The sequence below is a fragment of the Ctenopharyngodon idella genome, chromosome 15, assembly GCF_019924925.1.
Source record: "Ctenopharyngodon idella isolate HZGC_01 chromosome 15, HZGC01, whole genome shotgun sequence".
Classification (NCBI taxonomy): Eukaryota; Metazoa; Chordata; class Actinopteri; order Cypriniformes; family Xenocyprididae; genus Ctenopharyngodon; species Ctenopharyngodon idella.
The window spans coordinates 2,148,702-2,166,184 of NC_067234.1; the positions used below are offsets into that span (position 1 = coordinate 2,148,702).

The 17,483-nt window shown below is 34.7% G+C and overlaps 1 protein-coding gene across 2 annotated transcripts; it reads right to left on the reverse strand.

Moving 5' to 3' along the window:
- Positions 1-389: 389 nt before the first annotated feature.
- si:dkey-23k10.2 (NACHT, LRR and PYD domains-containing protein 3) lies at positions 390-16,107 on the reverse strand. 2 transcript variants are annotated; one of them, XM_051862613.1, is made up of 16 exons: positions 15,487-16,107; positions 15,211-15,384; positions 13,867-15,063; positions 13,141-13,191; positions 12,834-12,932; positions 12,529-12,627; positions 11,547-11,642; positions 11,240-11,338; positions 7,782-9,554; positions 6,507-6,680; positions 6,030-6,203; positions 5,691-5,864; positions 5,434-5,607; positions 5,175-5,348; positions 4,621-4,794; positions 390-2,222 (listed from the first exon to the last, which is right to left on the reverse strand). In XM_051862613.1, the coding sequence occupies exons 5-16, from the start codon at positions 12,872-12,874 to the stop codon at positions 2,027-2,029; spliced, it is 3,348 nt and encodes a 1,115-aa protein (XP_051718573.1). In that variant the 5' UTR covers positions 12,875-12,932; positions 13,141-13,191; positions 13,867-15,063; positions 15,211-15,384; positions 15,487-16,107; the 3' UTR covers positions 390-2,026. The 2 variants fall into 2 exon arrangements, with proteins under 2 accessions (XP_051718573.1, XP_051718572.1); XM_051862612.1 differs by having other exon boundaries at positions 13,811-15,063.
- Between the last annotated feature and the right edge of the window lie 1,376 nt (positions 16,108-17,483).

Consider the following 17,483-nt stretch of genomic DNA (forward strand, 5'->3'; position numbering starts at 1 on the left):
AATAAATTAATATGAGACAACAAGTACGCTTCCCTAAAATGCTCCTAAAAGATTTGTGCACGTACCGCCAGTTAGCATTAGCAGTTACGCTTTTTTGGCTAAAGGTTGCAGGCTTGCCTTCCAGTGGCTTTGTTATCACTGCACCGTTTCTTCCACAACGGGACTAAAGACATTTAGGCAGCAGGTAAGTTTTTATCATTATTATTATTTAAAACTTAGGGGAGAGTGGGGTAAGATGAGCCATGTTTTACTTATGTGGTACTCAAGATAAGGGAAAATGAGGCAGAAGTACATTAAAAGTATTTAAAGTAATTTCAGGATGTTTCCTATCATTTTAAATGATCAGAATACATCTATGACAAAGGGTTCTAAAAATATGGCTTCTTATAAAAAAAAAGTGTTCCTCTGGTTCAATTTACCCCAGGTTAGGGGTAAGTTGAGCCGAGTCAGTAGGTGGGTGTAAACTGACCATCTAACTGAATCTGAATCAAACCCATGTGAAATTTTAAAGATAATGTACCTATTTTAAAAACTAATTTAATAATCAAATTTCCTTTTACAAATATTCTTTGTAAAAATATTTCACAAATATTTCTTTTTTTAAAGCTAAATTAAACAACATAAAACCAACCAAATGAAGTATCTTTAATTGTTTGCCTTTCTGAAACAATATGTTGAACATCAAAGTTGTAACCTTCCCATAAACAGACTAAACAGAGAGTTTGTTGAGTAAAATTAAATAAAAACTAAATAAGAATGAATAAATGTCACTGAAACTAATGAACATTTTAGTCAAAAGGTTCTTGACATGGTAGTTTTTCTGCAATGTCGACCATGTTAGGCCATTAGAGACTACAGGTGGAAAGATATATATGATTAAACATTCTCTGGTTTGTATCAGAGAAGGATTTGGTGTACTTGTACACTATTCCTATCAAATAAACTCGAAAATAAAGATAAACTAAACCAGGTTGCGTAATATTACATTGAAATGACACCAGTGTATACTTCAGTTTTAACTTAAATTCTTAAATTTGGCTCACTTTGCCCCATAGCTGCCATTTTAGGAAAAGCTAGCTAGCTTACCAATTCAGAATAATATTTAGCTAAATGACTTGCATGGTTTTATACGTTGCTAAATCACCAGTATGCATCATAAATAGTTTTAGACCTGGACAAATTTGCTTTGATGAAACAGCCATTACATCTGTTATGTTCAAATTTTACTTTGACAAGCCAAAAACAGTTTTTAAAGTAAATAAGTGACTTCTACTCCTCCCATATGCTTATCCTTTTCACAGTCTGGCAGAAATGATGGGTGGTTCTAAAATATATGGTCACATGACAATAAAATGGTACAGTTGCCAAGATACAGGGGGTGGGTCAACTTACCCACTGGCTCATCTTACCCCACTCTCCCCCTACGTTTGTAACGGGTATAATTTTGGGTAGTGTTGAATCACTCGTGATTCCATAAAACAATACTTTCACTACCATTGCCAACTTCTGCCAGGATTCTCCTCTTTTGCGCTAATGCATTGTTGACAAACAGCTTTGAATACATGATTTTAAACGTAAACCCCATTACACCCATATCTGTTTAGCTCATACAGACAAATTAACAGCTTGCATTTCCAGTAAAGATAGCAATACATCAGAAACGTAAAAAAAAGGTAAACAATAAAATTAATAAACAGTAAAGTGCAGTAATATCTAGGTAGCTAGTCCTTTCTTGATTCATCCTTCCCAGTGTGAGGACTCACATACAACTCGCACCTTGTCCATGTTTCACATCCATTTCTCATGATTTGTCTGCAACCTTGTAGCATGAAGAAGTGGAAATCTGACAGTGTTTAGCTTGACAACAGTCACTGGAGTCAACTTATCAGTCATACAAAATTAAGCTCAGTGCAAAGACGCATAATCAATCTCTTTACATGTTCAGACATGCAAGGATCATTTCAATACAGAAGAATAACACAATCTTATTTATTTAAAAACGGGGTATCTACGAATAATGATGTGATTAATATTGCAGCGTTTGCAGTTGTAGTTTTTGCAGTGTAAAGTTTGGGTCATCCTTCAGAGCAGACAACAGCTGCCTTCCTGAATCTCCGAGGTTGTTCCTGTACAGATCCAGCTCTCTCAGGTGTGATGGGTTTGATCTTAGAGCTGATGCCAGAACAGCACAACTTTCATCTGTGAGACCACAATATTCCAAACTGCAAAGACAAAATAAATAAATAAATAAATAAATAAATAAATAAAACCCCTGAAGCTTCAGAATTGACTGTAGCTAAAGGGTTAGTTCACCCAAAAATGAAAATTCTGTCATTTATTACTCACCCTCATGTCGTTCCAAACCCGTAAGACCTTTCATCTTCGGAACACAAATTAAGATAATTTTTGATGAAATCCGATGGCTCAGTGAGGCCTCTATTGCCAGCAAGTTAATTTACATTTCAGTGCCCAGAAAGCTACTAAAAACATATTTAAAACAGTTCATGTGAAAACAGTGGTTCTACCTTAATATTATAACAGCGCTCCAGACTGCGCCTAAAACGGTCACATTTGCGACTAAAAATATTCATTTGCGAGTGATATTTTTGCTGAGGTCGCCATTGGCGACGACCATACAAATTCACACATTATGATTGTAAAATTTGCATGTTATTTGCGTGTTCCGTGACCAGTAGCCTATCACATCATTTGCTGTGTTGACGTAATTAAATGAGATGCTGCATGTGAATGTTTCACTGAGTTACAGCGCCGAAATACGAACAAGTAGGGAAAATTTTCACACACCAAACAGACGCCAAAGAACTAGAGCTGATGAAAGCCGACTGTGTTGTTGCCTTGCGTCGCCTGCGTCAGTGCAAAACAGCTGCATTTGAACAGCTGCTCCTGCCTAAAGTAGACAACTGCCTATTTCTTCATATAAATATAAATTCGTCTATATTCGTCATTCAAAAGGGGAAACCGGCTCTACAGACTGAAGATACACATACAATGCAGTGCGTGCTTACCGTTTTGAATATCAATCATGCTGATCACTTTCATTATTCCACTCCTCTCATGCTCATCAGATAAATTTAAGTCTTCAGTGCTTTAAACAGCATAACAAGAGTATAAACGATCATTTTAAGGCGTATTTTGTGGATGGAAAACAAATCGCGATACTCCCTAATGTGATGATTAACATTCATTTCATTAAATAAATGTGAGCGCTGCATGCTTTAAAGTCAAAAGATGGCGCTGTTGCGCGTTCTTCAGAGTAGCTCGCATTCAATGATTAGCGCACATTTGTCAACCGATTGCTTTTGAACTAATGCTGATCAATTATCACAAAGTTTACTTTATGTTATTTATATTATATTGGGTTGTAAACGGTTGTAGCAACGTAATTTTTTAATCCTCATCTGAACTTGAATGAGCAGCAAAAGTAACGCACATACATTCCAAAATAAGAGTCCTGCTGTATTTCAAAGTAATAAAAGTCAAGCAGTATGTATATCAATTGCCCCTGTTTGTTATTTGGTTACACAAACCAAATTTAATATATTTATATATTTATTTCATTTGATTCAAAGTAAACTGTTGTAGCTTCAGGAAGGAAGCACTAAGAACATTATTTGACACATTACTCAATATAAAGATTTTACTAGCATCAGGATTATAGTTAACTAAAACCATTAAAAACATTTGTTATTGCTTGAAATAAATGTTAATACTAAAATAAAAATCTATACATACTAAACAGACATGTTTAAAAACAACTAAAACTAAAAACAAAAACAAATGAAAACTTAACAAAAAATGAAAGCAGAAAATATAAAAATCTAATCGGATTCAAAATATTAACAAAAACTATAATAGTATTAAGTGAAAATAGTGACATTCATTTCCCAGAAAAGTCACAAGATGAAAAAGCTGAAAATGTAAAGGGGACATATATAAACACAACAGGATGAATAAAAGTAAGTGATTTTAAAATTTTAAGTTCATTGTTGTGTGGCTCTTAAAAAAATAATTTGGCACCTGTATTTTCCCCCTATAGGAGCCAATGGCTCCTTAATGAATTTTTTTGTCTGGAGCCCTGTATAAAGCGATGAGAATACTTTTTGTGCACCAAAAAACTAAAAACTAAAAAACTAAACGACTTTTCAACAATATCTTGTGATGGACAATTTCAAAACACTGCTTTGAATCTTTTGTTTCGAATCAATGGTTCGGAGTGCCAAAGTCACGTGATTTCAGCAGTCTGGCAGTTTGACTCGCGATCCGAACCACTGATTCGAAACAAAATGGCGCACAAAAAGTATTCTCATCGCTTTATAATATTAAGGTTGAACCACTGTAGTTACATGAACTGTTTTAAATATGTTTTTAGTAGCTTTCTGGGCACTGAAAGTGTAAATTAACTTGCTGGCATTAGAGGCCTCACTGAGCCATCAGATTTCATCAAAAATATCTTAATTTGTGTTGCGAAGACGAACGAAGCACTTACGGGTGTGGAATGACATGAGGAGGAGTAATTAATGACATAATTTTCATTTTTGGGTGAACTAACCCTTTAATGAGACACCCTATCAGAGAAGGTGCAGACTAAAAATGTCTTACCGCAGTATCTCCAGATTACAGTCAGGCTTTTCCAGAGCAGTACAGAGCATTTTCACCCATAAGGTTCTCAGTTTATTTTGAGAAAGATCCAGCTCTCTCAGGTGTGAGGGGTTTGATTTCAGTGTTGAAGCCAGAGCATCACAACCTTCCTCTGCAATTTTGCAATCTCTCAGTCTGTAAAAATAAAAAACAAAATCCTAATGATGTTGTGGAAAACTATATAAATGTACAGTGGGGTCCAATGTCTAGGATGACATTGAAAATCTTAATTGTTTTTTAATTTAAACCTGGAAGTGTTTTAAGATTTTAAAAGAATTTAACAAATAAGAACATTTGTGAAATTGTACAAAAGGTCACATTTCTCTTGAATTGTCCAATTGAGTTGTAATATAAAAAAAATGCAACTGAATATATTGAATATATAGAAGCAATACTACAGAAAAAAGGACATGAATGTAAAAGATAACGGTATCTATTCTGAAAACTCAGAAAATATTCTGACTTTTTGTTAATGTGATGACTGGTAGTGAAATCAGCATTTTCGTCTTGCTTACCGCAGAACTTTCAATTTACAGTTTGGATTCTCCAATGCAGCAAAGAGTGGCTGCACACCCGAGTCACCCAGTTTATTCCAACCTAGTTCCAGCTCTCTCAGGCTTAAAGGATGTGATTTCAAAACTTCAGCCAGAGCAGCGCAGCCCTCACTAGTGATGTCACAATTGTTTAATCTGCTGAAAGAATGACACATTCATTTCTGTCCCTAGCTTTCTTACACAAAACTTATTTGACAAAAGTGGTGAGTGCTGATCTTGCCTGAGTATCTCAAGATTGCAGTCTGAATTTTCCAGTTCACCAGAGAGCCTCTTTAGGCCAATGTTTCTGAGTTTATTCCCAGACAAATCCAGTTCCTTCAGATGTGAAGGGTTTGATCTTAGGGCTGAAGCCAGAGCTACACAACCTTCATGAGTGATACTACAGTCTCTCAACCTAAAGAAAAAACAAAACAAAACAATGTCATATATAATATTTACTGTGTCATTTATTACTTCTGTGACATACAGTAACCTTACCTCAGTATCTCCAGCTTACAGTGAGGATTCTCTAGTCCATCAGCGAGGTTTTTAATTCCCAAATCTCCCAGTTTATTCCCAGACAGATTCAGTCCTCTTAGGTGTGAGTGGTTTGATTTCAGAAACAAAGCCAGAGAAGCACAACCTTCATCTGTGACACCACAAAGTCTCATCCTACAGAGAAAATGGCAGCAGATATAGGTTAAAGGACACACAATTCTTAAATTACAAATAAATTAAAATAAAAAAAATCTAAATATAGTATGCCATTCCTTAGCTAAAGGTACAGTAATGTCAAAATGTATGTTTTAGTGAGGATAATTAGAGAAGTAATCTCACCACAGTAGTTCTAGTTTACAAAGAGGATTCTGCAATTCAGCAGAAAGAATCTTCAATCCAGAGTTACTGATTTTATTTTTGGACAGATCCAGCTCTTTTAAATGTGAGGGGTTTGATCTCAGAGCCAAAGCCAGAAAAGTGCAACCTTTATCAGAAATACCACAAGACTCCAGTCTACATAAAAAAAGAAGTTTCCTCATTTAATACTTTAAGACTTCTAGTTTCGCAAAACATTCTTTAAGATTATACAGGGGTCTTAAAACAAGCTAAATTGACATGAGATGCAAACTTGCATATTAAGACTTTTTCATAAACTGTATCCTAACTGTATTTTGTCTCATTTCTAAATTTGTTTTAAAGATAAACTACATGTACTACTAAAATATTTCATTTCATTTACTATAAACAGATGAATAAACCAAATATAGGAAAATAAAGAAAGAACAGAAGAAAATAAAAACAAAAACATGAATTTACCTCAGTCTCTCCAATTGACACTGAGGATTTCCCAGTCCAGCACAGAGTTGCTTCAGTTCTGACTCATTTACATTACTTTTAGCCAGGTTCAACTCTTTCAGACATGAAGTCTTTGAGGTGAGAGCAGAAACTAAGGCGCTATAACCTTTCCTTGTCAGGTTATGCTTACAAAGCCTGCAAAGAAAAAAAAAAAAAAGTATATTTTTTTTATTAATTTATATTTTATATATATATATATATATATATATATATATATATATATATTATACACACACTACCAGTCAAAAGTTTGGAATCTGTAAGATTTTTAATGTTTTAAAAGAAGTTTCGTCTGCTCTCCCAGGCTGCATTTATTTAATTAAAAATACAGTAAAAACATAAAATATTATTTAAATAATATTTTATGTTTAATTTAAAATTTAAAATAACTGTTTTCTGTTTGAATATACTTTATAAAGTAATTTATTCCTGTGATGCAAAGCTAAATTTTCAGCATCATTACTCCAGTCTTCAGTGTCACATGATCCTTCAGAAATCATTCAAATATGCTGATTTGCTGCTCAAGAAACATTTATGATTATTATCAATGTTGAAAACAGTTGTGTACTTTTTTTTTTTTCAGGATTCCTTGATGAATAGAAAGTTCAAAAGAACAGCATTTATCTGAAATATAAAGCTTTTGTAACATTATACACTACCGTTCAAAAGTTTGGGGTCAGTAAGAATTTTTATTTTTTTTAAAAGAAATTAAAGAAATTAATACTTTTATTCAGCAAGGATGCATTAAATCGATCAAAAGTGGCAGTAAAGACATTTATAATGTTACAAAAGATTATATTTCAAATAAATGCTGTTCGTTTGAACTTTATATTTATCAAAGAATCCTGAAAAAAAAATATATTGAACACAAATATTTTGTACAATTGTACACAATAAATGTTTCTTGAGCAGCAAATCAGCATATTAGAATGATTTCTGAAGGATCATGTGACACTGAAGACTGGAGTAATGATGCTGAAAATTCAGCTTTGATCACAGGAATAAATTACTTTATAAAATATATTCAAACAGAAAACAGTTATTTTAAATTGTAATAATATTTCACAATATTACTGTTTTTACTGTATTTTTAATTAAATAAATGCAGCCTTGGTGAGCAGACGAAACTTCTTTTAAAAACATTAAAAATCTTACCGATTCCAAACTTTTGACTGGTAGTGTATATATAATATATATATATATATATTTCACTTAATTACCACTAGCATGACATACATTGCAGTTCTGGATGCTTCAAGCACCGGCTGTAGCCTATGAAGACATTCATCTGCCAAGACGAGTGTCCCGATGTATTCATTTAAATCAAACACATCTAGTTTTTGCCCCGAGGTCAGTAATACAAAGACCACTGCTGACCACTGCGAGGCTGTCAGTGTGGTATTTATTCTTGACCCAGATTTTAGATAATGCTGTATTTCCTCCACTAGGTCATGATCATTCAGTTCGTTCAGGCAGTGGAACAGATTGATTAATTTCTCGGTAGGAGGATTGTCTTTGATCTTCGCCTTTATGAACTTAACTATTTGCTCTTTGTCGTCAGAGCTGCCTTCCGTCTGTGTCAGTAGGCCTTGTAAGAGAGTCTGATTGGACTCCAGTGACATGCCCAAAAGGAAACGAAGGAAAAGGTCCAGATGTCCACTGGTACTCTGCAGAGCTTTCTTAACAGCACTCTGGTGGAGGTCAAATATTGAACTTTGTGCAGCACAAGGCAGAAATTTGAGTAGAATACCTGGTTGGTCTAATTCATTTGTGTTTTGATTCACAAAGGAAAGGTGCACATATAAAGCTGCTAGATGTTCCTGAACGCTCAGATGAAGAAAGCAGTAGACTTTTTTCTCCAGAAACAGCCCTGATTCTTCCCTGAAGATCTGAGTGCACAATCCTGAGTACACAGCTGCTTCTTGCACATCAATGCCAAATTCTCTAAGATCGTCCTCGTAGAAGATCAGATTCTGTTTCTCCAGCTGCTGAAAAGCTAGTTTACCCAGTTTGAGAATCATGTCCTCGGGTTTCACTTTCTTCTCATAGTCCTTCTCATGTTTGATGTTAGTCTGAAGGATCAGGAAGTCAGTGTACATTTGAGTGAGAGTCTTGGGAATCTCTCCACTCTCTGCTCCACTCAACATCTTTTCTAGGACAGTGGCTGAGATCCAGCAGAACACTGGGATGTGGCACATGATGTAGAGGCTCCCCGATGACTTCAGGTGTGAGATGATTTGTTCAGCCAGACTCTGATCTCTGATTCTCTTCCTGAAGTATTCCTCCTTCTGTGGGTCACTGAAGCCTCGTACCTCTGTCACTCGATCAACACACTCAGAGGGGATGAGATCAGCTGCTGCTGGTCTGGAGGTGATCCAGATGAGAGCAGAGGGAAGTAGATTCCCCACAATGAGGTTTGTCAGCAGCACGTCCACTGAAGCTGATTTAGTCACATCACACAACCTCACGTTGTTCTGAAAATCCAGAGACAGACGACACTCATCCAAACCATCAAAGATGAAAATGATTTTACCTTCATTTGGAGAGATTTCCAGTTGTTTTATGCCCATGAAAAAATGTAGAAGATCTTTAAGACTGTATGTTTGGTCCTTCAGCAAATTGAGCTCTCTGAAAGGAAGTGGAAATATGAGATAGATGTCTTGATTTGCTTTCCCTTCAGCCCAGTCCAGAATGAACTTCTGCACAGAGACTGTTTTTCCAATGCCAGCAACTCCTTTAGTCAGCACAGTTCTGATGGGTTGATCTTGTCCAGGTAAGGGTTTGAATATGTCATTCAGGTTGATTTGAGTATCTTCTGTCATTCTTCTCCTAAACACAGTTTCAATCCATCTGATCTCATGTTCATTACTGATCACTCCACTTCCACCTTCCGTGATGTAGAGCTCAGTGTAAATCTCATTGAGAGGTATGAGGGCACTGTTTTTTGACATCCCTTCACGCAAACACTGGAAAATGCTCCTCAGATTTAATTTGAGGAGTGAGGCATTACTGGAAATCCAAAATAATACCTGTTATTCTTTAAACACATTTTAGACTATTACTCACAGAGCAGTCCATTTATTTTTTTAATATGTATTAACAACGTGATCTCATGAGAATACGTGTGTATTTTTACGTAAATTGTGGTTCTACCACACGTACACTTACTTACGTTTTCATACACACAAAAACGTACAACATTGACGTATTTAGAGGACTAAAACGTAAAAATACTTACGTATTAACAGCAATAAAAATGTAAATCATGTAACGTAAAGTGTGAATGTATATGAATTCCCATGTATTAATATTAAAATAGTGGCTTTAATGATTTAATGTTGTTTTTAGTTGAATTTATTGAAAGCAGTTTACTCATCTACTTAATATGAAATAACATTTCTGTTCGTGGCTTGTGCTGCTCGTTTCGGAGGATTGCATAATGTTAAACAAGACTAGGCTACAATTTAAAACCTTATGAATAAATTTTCTGTAATTGTTTAACCATTTTGTAATATTTAGTTTGTTTGCTGTGCGACACAGAAGGCGTTTTCTCCTATGCAGTGACTGACAATACAACCATAAGATACACCAAAGCACAACATAAATTCCCAAATCACATCAATTTTATTTGTTCGCTGTACTCCCAATCTTTAGAATCCATATGTTTGTAAGGAACAAATCCAAATTCAGCCCTTTATCCATCGATCTTCATCTTCATTCTCAGCAACAGCGACCATCACAGTCAAAGCTCGCGCTCGTTATGATTCAAATTTGAAAGTAGCGCCACCCTCGAGAAGTGTTACGACATGGTTTACGGCACTGATATCAAACGCTCATTGGTTCTCACCTTCGTCACAGATTACGACATGCCGTGTTTCAGTGGATTGACATTTGAAATGAGTGTCGCGCCTTCACGGAGAGAAGCCGGATTCATCATATTTTCATGGATTAATAAATTAAATTCTGCTCTGTACCCTATAAAAAACTATTACCGCCAGAGAGGACTGTGACTGGAACTCATCATCATTTGAACTACTTTTGGTACCACTTTTGACATTTTCGCAAAAAAAAAAAAAAAAAAAAATTATTGTGATTACGCTTGTTTGTCCGTCATTCTTTTATTTATATTAGGTAACGTAGTTTAAAGAAATGGTTATGGGTAGGTTTAGGGGTAGGTGTAGGATTAGTGACTCAAAATATCGTTTTAATGTTATATTTTTACTAAAATTGTCATTTTCCTACACATTTCTGTAGTTTATGTTTTATTCTTTTAACATTCTGTATAAAATGGGTAGGTTTAGGTTCGGGATGGGGTTTAGGGATCTTACATTTATCTACAAAACGATAAAATGGAAATTATACATATATCTTTAAGACATGATAAGATTCGTAAATATTTTACGTTTTTTTCGCTGTAAAAACGTAAGTATTTTTACGTTTTAGTGCCATAATTACGTCAATATTGTACGTTTTAGCACCTTTCTAAACGTACAAAAATGTACGTTTTGTGTCTTTGAAAGTTACGTATTAATACCTACGTATTAACAATGAGACCAGGCTGGTATTATTTATTAAGTAGATTTCAAATACTACATACAATAAATAGCAAGCTATAGCTGAAAACATATATGCTCTCATGGTAGAACAAAAGACTGAAAAGTATAAAGGAGGGTATAATCTTGCTGATCTTTTACCTGGATTCTTTTAAATCCAATGGATTATTCATTGACATATCACTCCTCATTGATTCATGGCTAGGACATGGAGAAGATCTCCCCATCTGCACTGAGCTTCTGAGAAAAAGAGACATTACAATTTAATAGCCCCAACTGTGAAACAGTCACAAGTGTGAGATATAAATTCAAAATTATAAGGTAAAATTTAATTTTTTAAACATTATCTCTTTTTAAAATCTTGTTGTTTTACATGACGTTACATAAAACTAAAAACTGAAAAGTGATAGAGAAGGAAGCTTCATTTTTATTAATATAACTCTTTTACTTGGATTCTTTTAAATCCAATGGATTATTCATTGACAGATCACTCCTCATGGACTCATGGCTGGGACATGGAGAAGATCTCCCCATCTGCACTGAGCTTCAGAGAAACAGAGACATTACAACAATAATTCAGTGGCGCTTCCTCTCATTCAGATTCAAGTACAGACACAATAAAGTAGGTGCAATTGTTAGAGAAAGATTTTATAACATAAAACTAAAAACCCAAATCTTTTAAACTAGCTAAAATAGGTTTTGGTCATGATCATTTACCTGGACTCAAGAAAAGTCTTTTTAACCTCCAGTTGAACCATTGAATGATTACTCTTAATGACCAAATATTAAAGGGTTCACCCAAAAAAAGAAAAGAATGTTGTCAATTACTCACCCTCATGTCATTCCAAACCTGTAAGACTTTCATCTTCAGAAAATCTTTTTGATGAAATCTGAGAGATTTTTGTCCCTCCATTGACAGCTATGCAATTGACACTTTGACGCTTCATAAATTTCATAAAGAAATTGTAAAACTAATCCAAAAAAATTGAGCGGTTTATTCCAAATGTTCTGGAGAGACACAATCACTTTATACACTGAACAGATTTATTTAGGCTTCAGAAAATTTGGACTAAACCACTCAATTCATATGGATTAGTTTTTATGACTTCTTTATTAACTTTTTGAGGCGTGAGTAGTGGTAGTCACGTAGCTGTCTATGGAGGGACAGAAATGTCTCAGATTTCATCAAAAAGATCTTAATTTGTGTTTCAAAGATGAACATAAGTCTTACGGATTTGGAACGACATGAGGGTGAGTAATTAATGACAGAATTTTAATTTCTGCGTGAACTAACCCTTTAAAAAGGAACTACATTCAATAACCAGCGAGCTACAGCTGAGAGTATGTCTGCGCATAACATTATCATTTTTGCATGGAACTAAAGACTGAAAAGTTATATAAAGGAGGGTTTAATCTGGCTGATCTTTTACCTGGATTCTTTTAAATCCAATGGATTATTCATTGACAGATCACTCCTCATGGACTCATGGCTGGGAGTTGGAGATGCTGATCTCCCCATCTGTACTGAGCTTCAGAGAAAAAGAGACATTACAACATTCACTTAAGTGGAGCTTCCTATCATTCAGATCCAAGTACAGCACAATTAAGTAGGTGCAATTGTGAGATAAAGAGTCAATATTAATAAAATAAATGTGCAATTGTGAGATATAAAATAATTTAAAACATAAAAAGTTCTTTAATTTTATTACATATAACTAAATCATGATTTTTTTACCTGGGCTCAAGAAGAGTCTTTTTAACCTGAAGTTGATCCATTGAATGATTACTCCTATGATCGGGTCTTGTTAAATCTGATCTCCCCTGCTAGATTGTGCTTCAGTGAAATAGAAATGGTGGTAACATTATATTAAGTTTCCAGACACAAAGTAAGAAACAAATTTCACAGCCTCTATGATAGTTTAATAGTATATTTAGTTGCCAACCTGTGTACAGTAAACCAAGATTTTATTTTTAGTCAGCAAATAAAGCATCAGTTACTTTTTTTGTTTGTTTGTTTTTTTAAATAAAATAAAAACACTTACTAGTTGGCCTCAGTAACAACATTTTCAGAACTCATTCCAGCTATAATGACTCTGCAAATAAGCCAAACAATAGTCATAATAACAAGTGAACAACATAAAAATATGGCTATAAAGTTACCTAATTCATTTGAGACACTATGAAACACCAAATATAAATGCAATACAAAATACTGGACAGTAGTCACGTAGTGTAAACATTCCTATTGTTTTTTTGTTTGTTTTGTTTTAACCAATCTATTCTCTCAAAACAATAGTTGTTTTTGTCACAGTACAAGGCAAACTTGTCACCAAACTACTTGTGTACGTCATGGTATTTACCTAGTTCTTTCAGTCAGGTTAACTGATCATGAGACTGCTTTCACATTCCAAATTCACAAAAATAAAATAAAAAACAACCATAAATCATTGTCTCATTTCATATAATCAAAATTTAATGCATACCTACTTGATAGTCTTAACTAATTTAGTTTGGTTGAACCAACTCTTTTTGCTTTTGTAGGTTTTTGAGGAAATTACAGATGCAAATTATATTCAAAATTTGACAGTTAAAAAGCTGATAAATGAACAATGTTTATTACCAAGCTAATAATAAAAAATAACTGCTACAAGAAGAATTCTAGTCTAAATAATTTAACAATATTATAACATTCACAAGTTTGTTTATACTCACTTTGGCATCTTTGTTAATGAGAGCATTATCTTTAGGAACAGAACTTCATTCTTTACCTTGATTTAGTGTAAAACAGATATATTCTCTAGCCCAGATGGCAACAACCCCGCAAATCAGTCACCGAAGATGTTTTCAGGCAATTTCTAACTTTCATTTCTGTTCACTTGTCTGACAGCTCTCAGAGCACCACACCCACCCTCATCCCCGAGATCAGAGTATGCAGGTAAACAACTGGCAGAAATACAAGACAGACCAGTTTCAGGTAGAAACATTGAAAACCTGTAGTGGTTTGACTGGCCACGGATCGCTTTGATCAGAAGATGGAAAATATCTGTGGCTCCGCTCCACTCATTCCAGGACAGCTTTTGTTTGCTTTGCAACAGTTACTGAAACTACTAAAACACACAAAACAAACTACAAAACACATTAATGAATGCATAAAACTAAAAAATAACCACAACTAAAAAATAACCTCTTCCTGAGCATGATGTTTTCTTTCACACTTTCTTTTTTTAACTTTCTGATTGCTATAGATACTTTTCATTCAAATATTAGCTCAGTGGGCATACACTATTATACCTGCCATATAAAAGGCAGTACAAACCATAGCAACATTAAAACAAACCATTGGTCCTTGAGAGAAGAATACAAAGTTAATGTTAAAAATGATGGTAAATCTTCTCTTTAATTCACATAATTTGAATTGCCAGAAAAACAGCTTATTTTTTTTCCTTCAACATGTCTTGTTTATACACAAATATTTTAATGATAATAAAAAGACAACCTTTTTATCTAAAAAAAAAAAATAAATAATAATAATAATAATAATAATTGACAACAATTGGAAGTAACTGCACATTGCAGCTTTATACCAATCTGCAACATTTACAATATAAAATAAGCACAAAACCTATTTTTAATGCATAAATAACTAAATGGTAAAGATCATTTAACCCCCAGGGAAATTTCATAGAGAACATTCATGTTTACATATTTATAATGAGCATATCGCCATCTGCTGGAGAGAATCTGAAACATTCAAAAAATAGTTCCATCACCACCACAATATGGTCAGACTATATCAAAAGAATCATCAAAATCAAGTTAATTTCAGCTCAAAACTAATGGATCTTCATGTACTTTGGAAAGTAAGTTGAAGAATTAAAACGCTGTGTATCAGTCACTGGTACAGCTTTACTGCAGCAACAAATCCACTTTATCAGTCACTTCTTAGCTGGACTCTTCAAATGAAGCTTTAAAAAAAAAAAAAAAAAAGTAATTCTTTCAGATAAAAGTATATGTCTTCTGTTAGTTGAATACATTATTCTCCTAGCATTTAAAGCAACAATTTTCCCTTAGTTAATGAAAATTGAGTTTAAAAAAAAAAATCTCAAACTTACTGTAATTTCTCCAGTTTATAGTGTGGATTGAACTTTATTGCAGTGAGCAGGTCAGTGCCTGTCTCTGTGAGTTTATTATTAGACAGATCCAGCTCTTTAATGTGTGAGGGATTTGATGTCAGAGCTGAAGCCAGAGCAGCACAACCTTCATCTGATATATCACACTCCCTCAGCCTTCAGACCGAACAATTACACAGTATTTACTCTCATTTCAGAACACACTACAACACTTTACTTTTCCTTAGTAGGATTACCAATCCTAAATAATGATCTTACCATAATATCTTCAGGTTACAAAGAGGATTCCTGAGTCCATCAGAGAGAAATTGTATGCCTGCATCTCCGAATTCATTCTCAGACAGATCAAGCTCTCTCAAGTGTGAGGGGTTTGATCTCAGAGCTGAAGTTAGAGCTGCACAACCTTCATTTGACAAGTTACACAATCTCAGTCTGCAGAAATAACAATGGGACATTCTTTAAAAGGTACATAACACACACAGTTTCGGCCAATCTCATGTTAATCTTGAGTACCTATAGAGTAGTATATCATCCTTCACATCTCCGAAAAGTCTTTAGTTTTATCAGATTTATAAAAGAAAGATACGCTGTACCGAGTCTTTCCGAAAACAGCCGTGCTCCTGTAGGCATGCCATGGGCGACGCTAAAGAGTGACAGGCACCTGCAGCTTTTGCGTAGCGAAGCTATCAATGGTCAGCTAAACAAATTTATTTAAACACATACAATACACCATCGCATTATTCCTGGATAACTTTTGATTGGTGTTGTTTACATTATATGCACTTACGCGCCGACTGCCAACAAAACAGACATTTGAAGCAGTTTAACTAACCACCTGCGGTTTCCTACTCATGACCGGGATCTTTTACTGCTGTGACCGCTCCATCTTTCAGTTTCAAACAATCTGTAAATCCAGCGTCGAACTGGGCCTTGTTTATAAAACCATCATAAGCGCCGATCCTGAAGGCTCGAGCAGCCACGTAAAAACACGAGATATTCTCCATTCATTTTAACCAATAAAAAAGTGATTGCAACTTTCAGACATGACTTTACCCTTATTTTGATAGTTAATTTAAGGCAGTTTCTATGGATATTTAAATGACAAATGTCAAGAGCGCATCAATGTAATGCGTGATGCACAAATCTCTCAGCTCCACTGGGTTCTTTGGGAAGCAAGGTTATCTTTCCCTCACAACCAAAAACACACTTCTTTGGTGACATTGTTAATTCCGTGGTCTAAAAACAAAGTGACAAATCTTTCTTGAGCAAGTCCTGTGCAGGGCTGCCGACAACTTCCGTAACCCGAACAAAGCACATTGATGGGCGTGCTCTTGCTCTCTCGCTCTGGTTGATGTGTGTGCGCACTCTTCTGGGAGAAATGCCCATACAAGGAATTCCACCCTTTATTACGTAATACAGGGCCATACTCGGAAAAAAACTCTCTGAAACATGTAGGAAATCTGAAGGAGTATATTTGCAGAGAAATACTCTGTTATACGTCCAACTCGTGTTTTGAAACTTTGGCCAAACTTTTAGCAAGAGAATGCAACTCTTTAACAGTGTAAATATGTCAGAATGCATGAAATAGCATAAAATAAGATCACTTTTGTGCATTCATTTTTTTATGTACTCATCAATTTATGAAAAAATACTCTGAACCTGCAGCTTTTCAATAAAATATCAATGCTTTAATGGCACCAGGAAATACAATTTAATGCTTTTATTAATGAGTTCTAGTCAAATGCACACATCTGTACAGACACATGTAAGCACAAAGGATCTAAATATGAGATTATACATTATTATTAAAATATACATTTTAAATATGATTTTAAAATGTCCAAACTTGTTTTAGAAAAAGTATAGCAAGTCATTCTGCAGGGCATTACTTCATGTAAACATATACAACCCATATACACGTAGACTGTCAATCACACAGATCCATGTGGTTTAGAAGCTCTATAAACATGTCTTCACATATTCTTAGCACAAAATGCAGACTTACTTTATTATTGTGTTCATAATGTGAAAGAGCTGTTCACTTGCTGTACTAATCTGTATGCTTCAACCACAGGCAGTAGATTATGGAGAACTTGATCCTGTGTGATGTTTATTTAGAACCTAAAGGCCTAAAGGCTTCAGGCTTCAGGAAAAATGATGTCAGGTGTCTGGTCTCGCACAATTAGGCATCATACTAAACAGACTCGGACTTGGACAAAAAGGCATCAGACCAAATGGACTTAGAAGGAAGCGAA

Excerpts from the sequence above, each read along its gene's own strand:
- si:dkey-23k10.2 (XM_051862613.1), bottom strand. The coding sequence starts at position 12,874 with ATGGATCAACTTCAGGTTAAAAAGACTCTTCTTGAGCCCAG. Across the intron at positions 12,628-12,833 it reads AAGACTCTTCTTGAGCCCAG|CTCAGTACAGATGGGGAGAT; the intron begins GTAAAAAAATCA and ends TTTTCTCTGAAG. Across the intron at positions 11,643-12,528 it reads TTGGATTTAAAAGAATCCAG|CTCAGTGCAGATGGGGAGAT; the intron begins GTAAAAGATCAG and ends GTTTCTCTGAAG.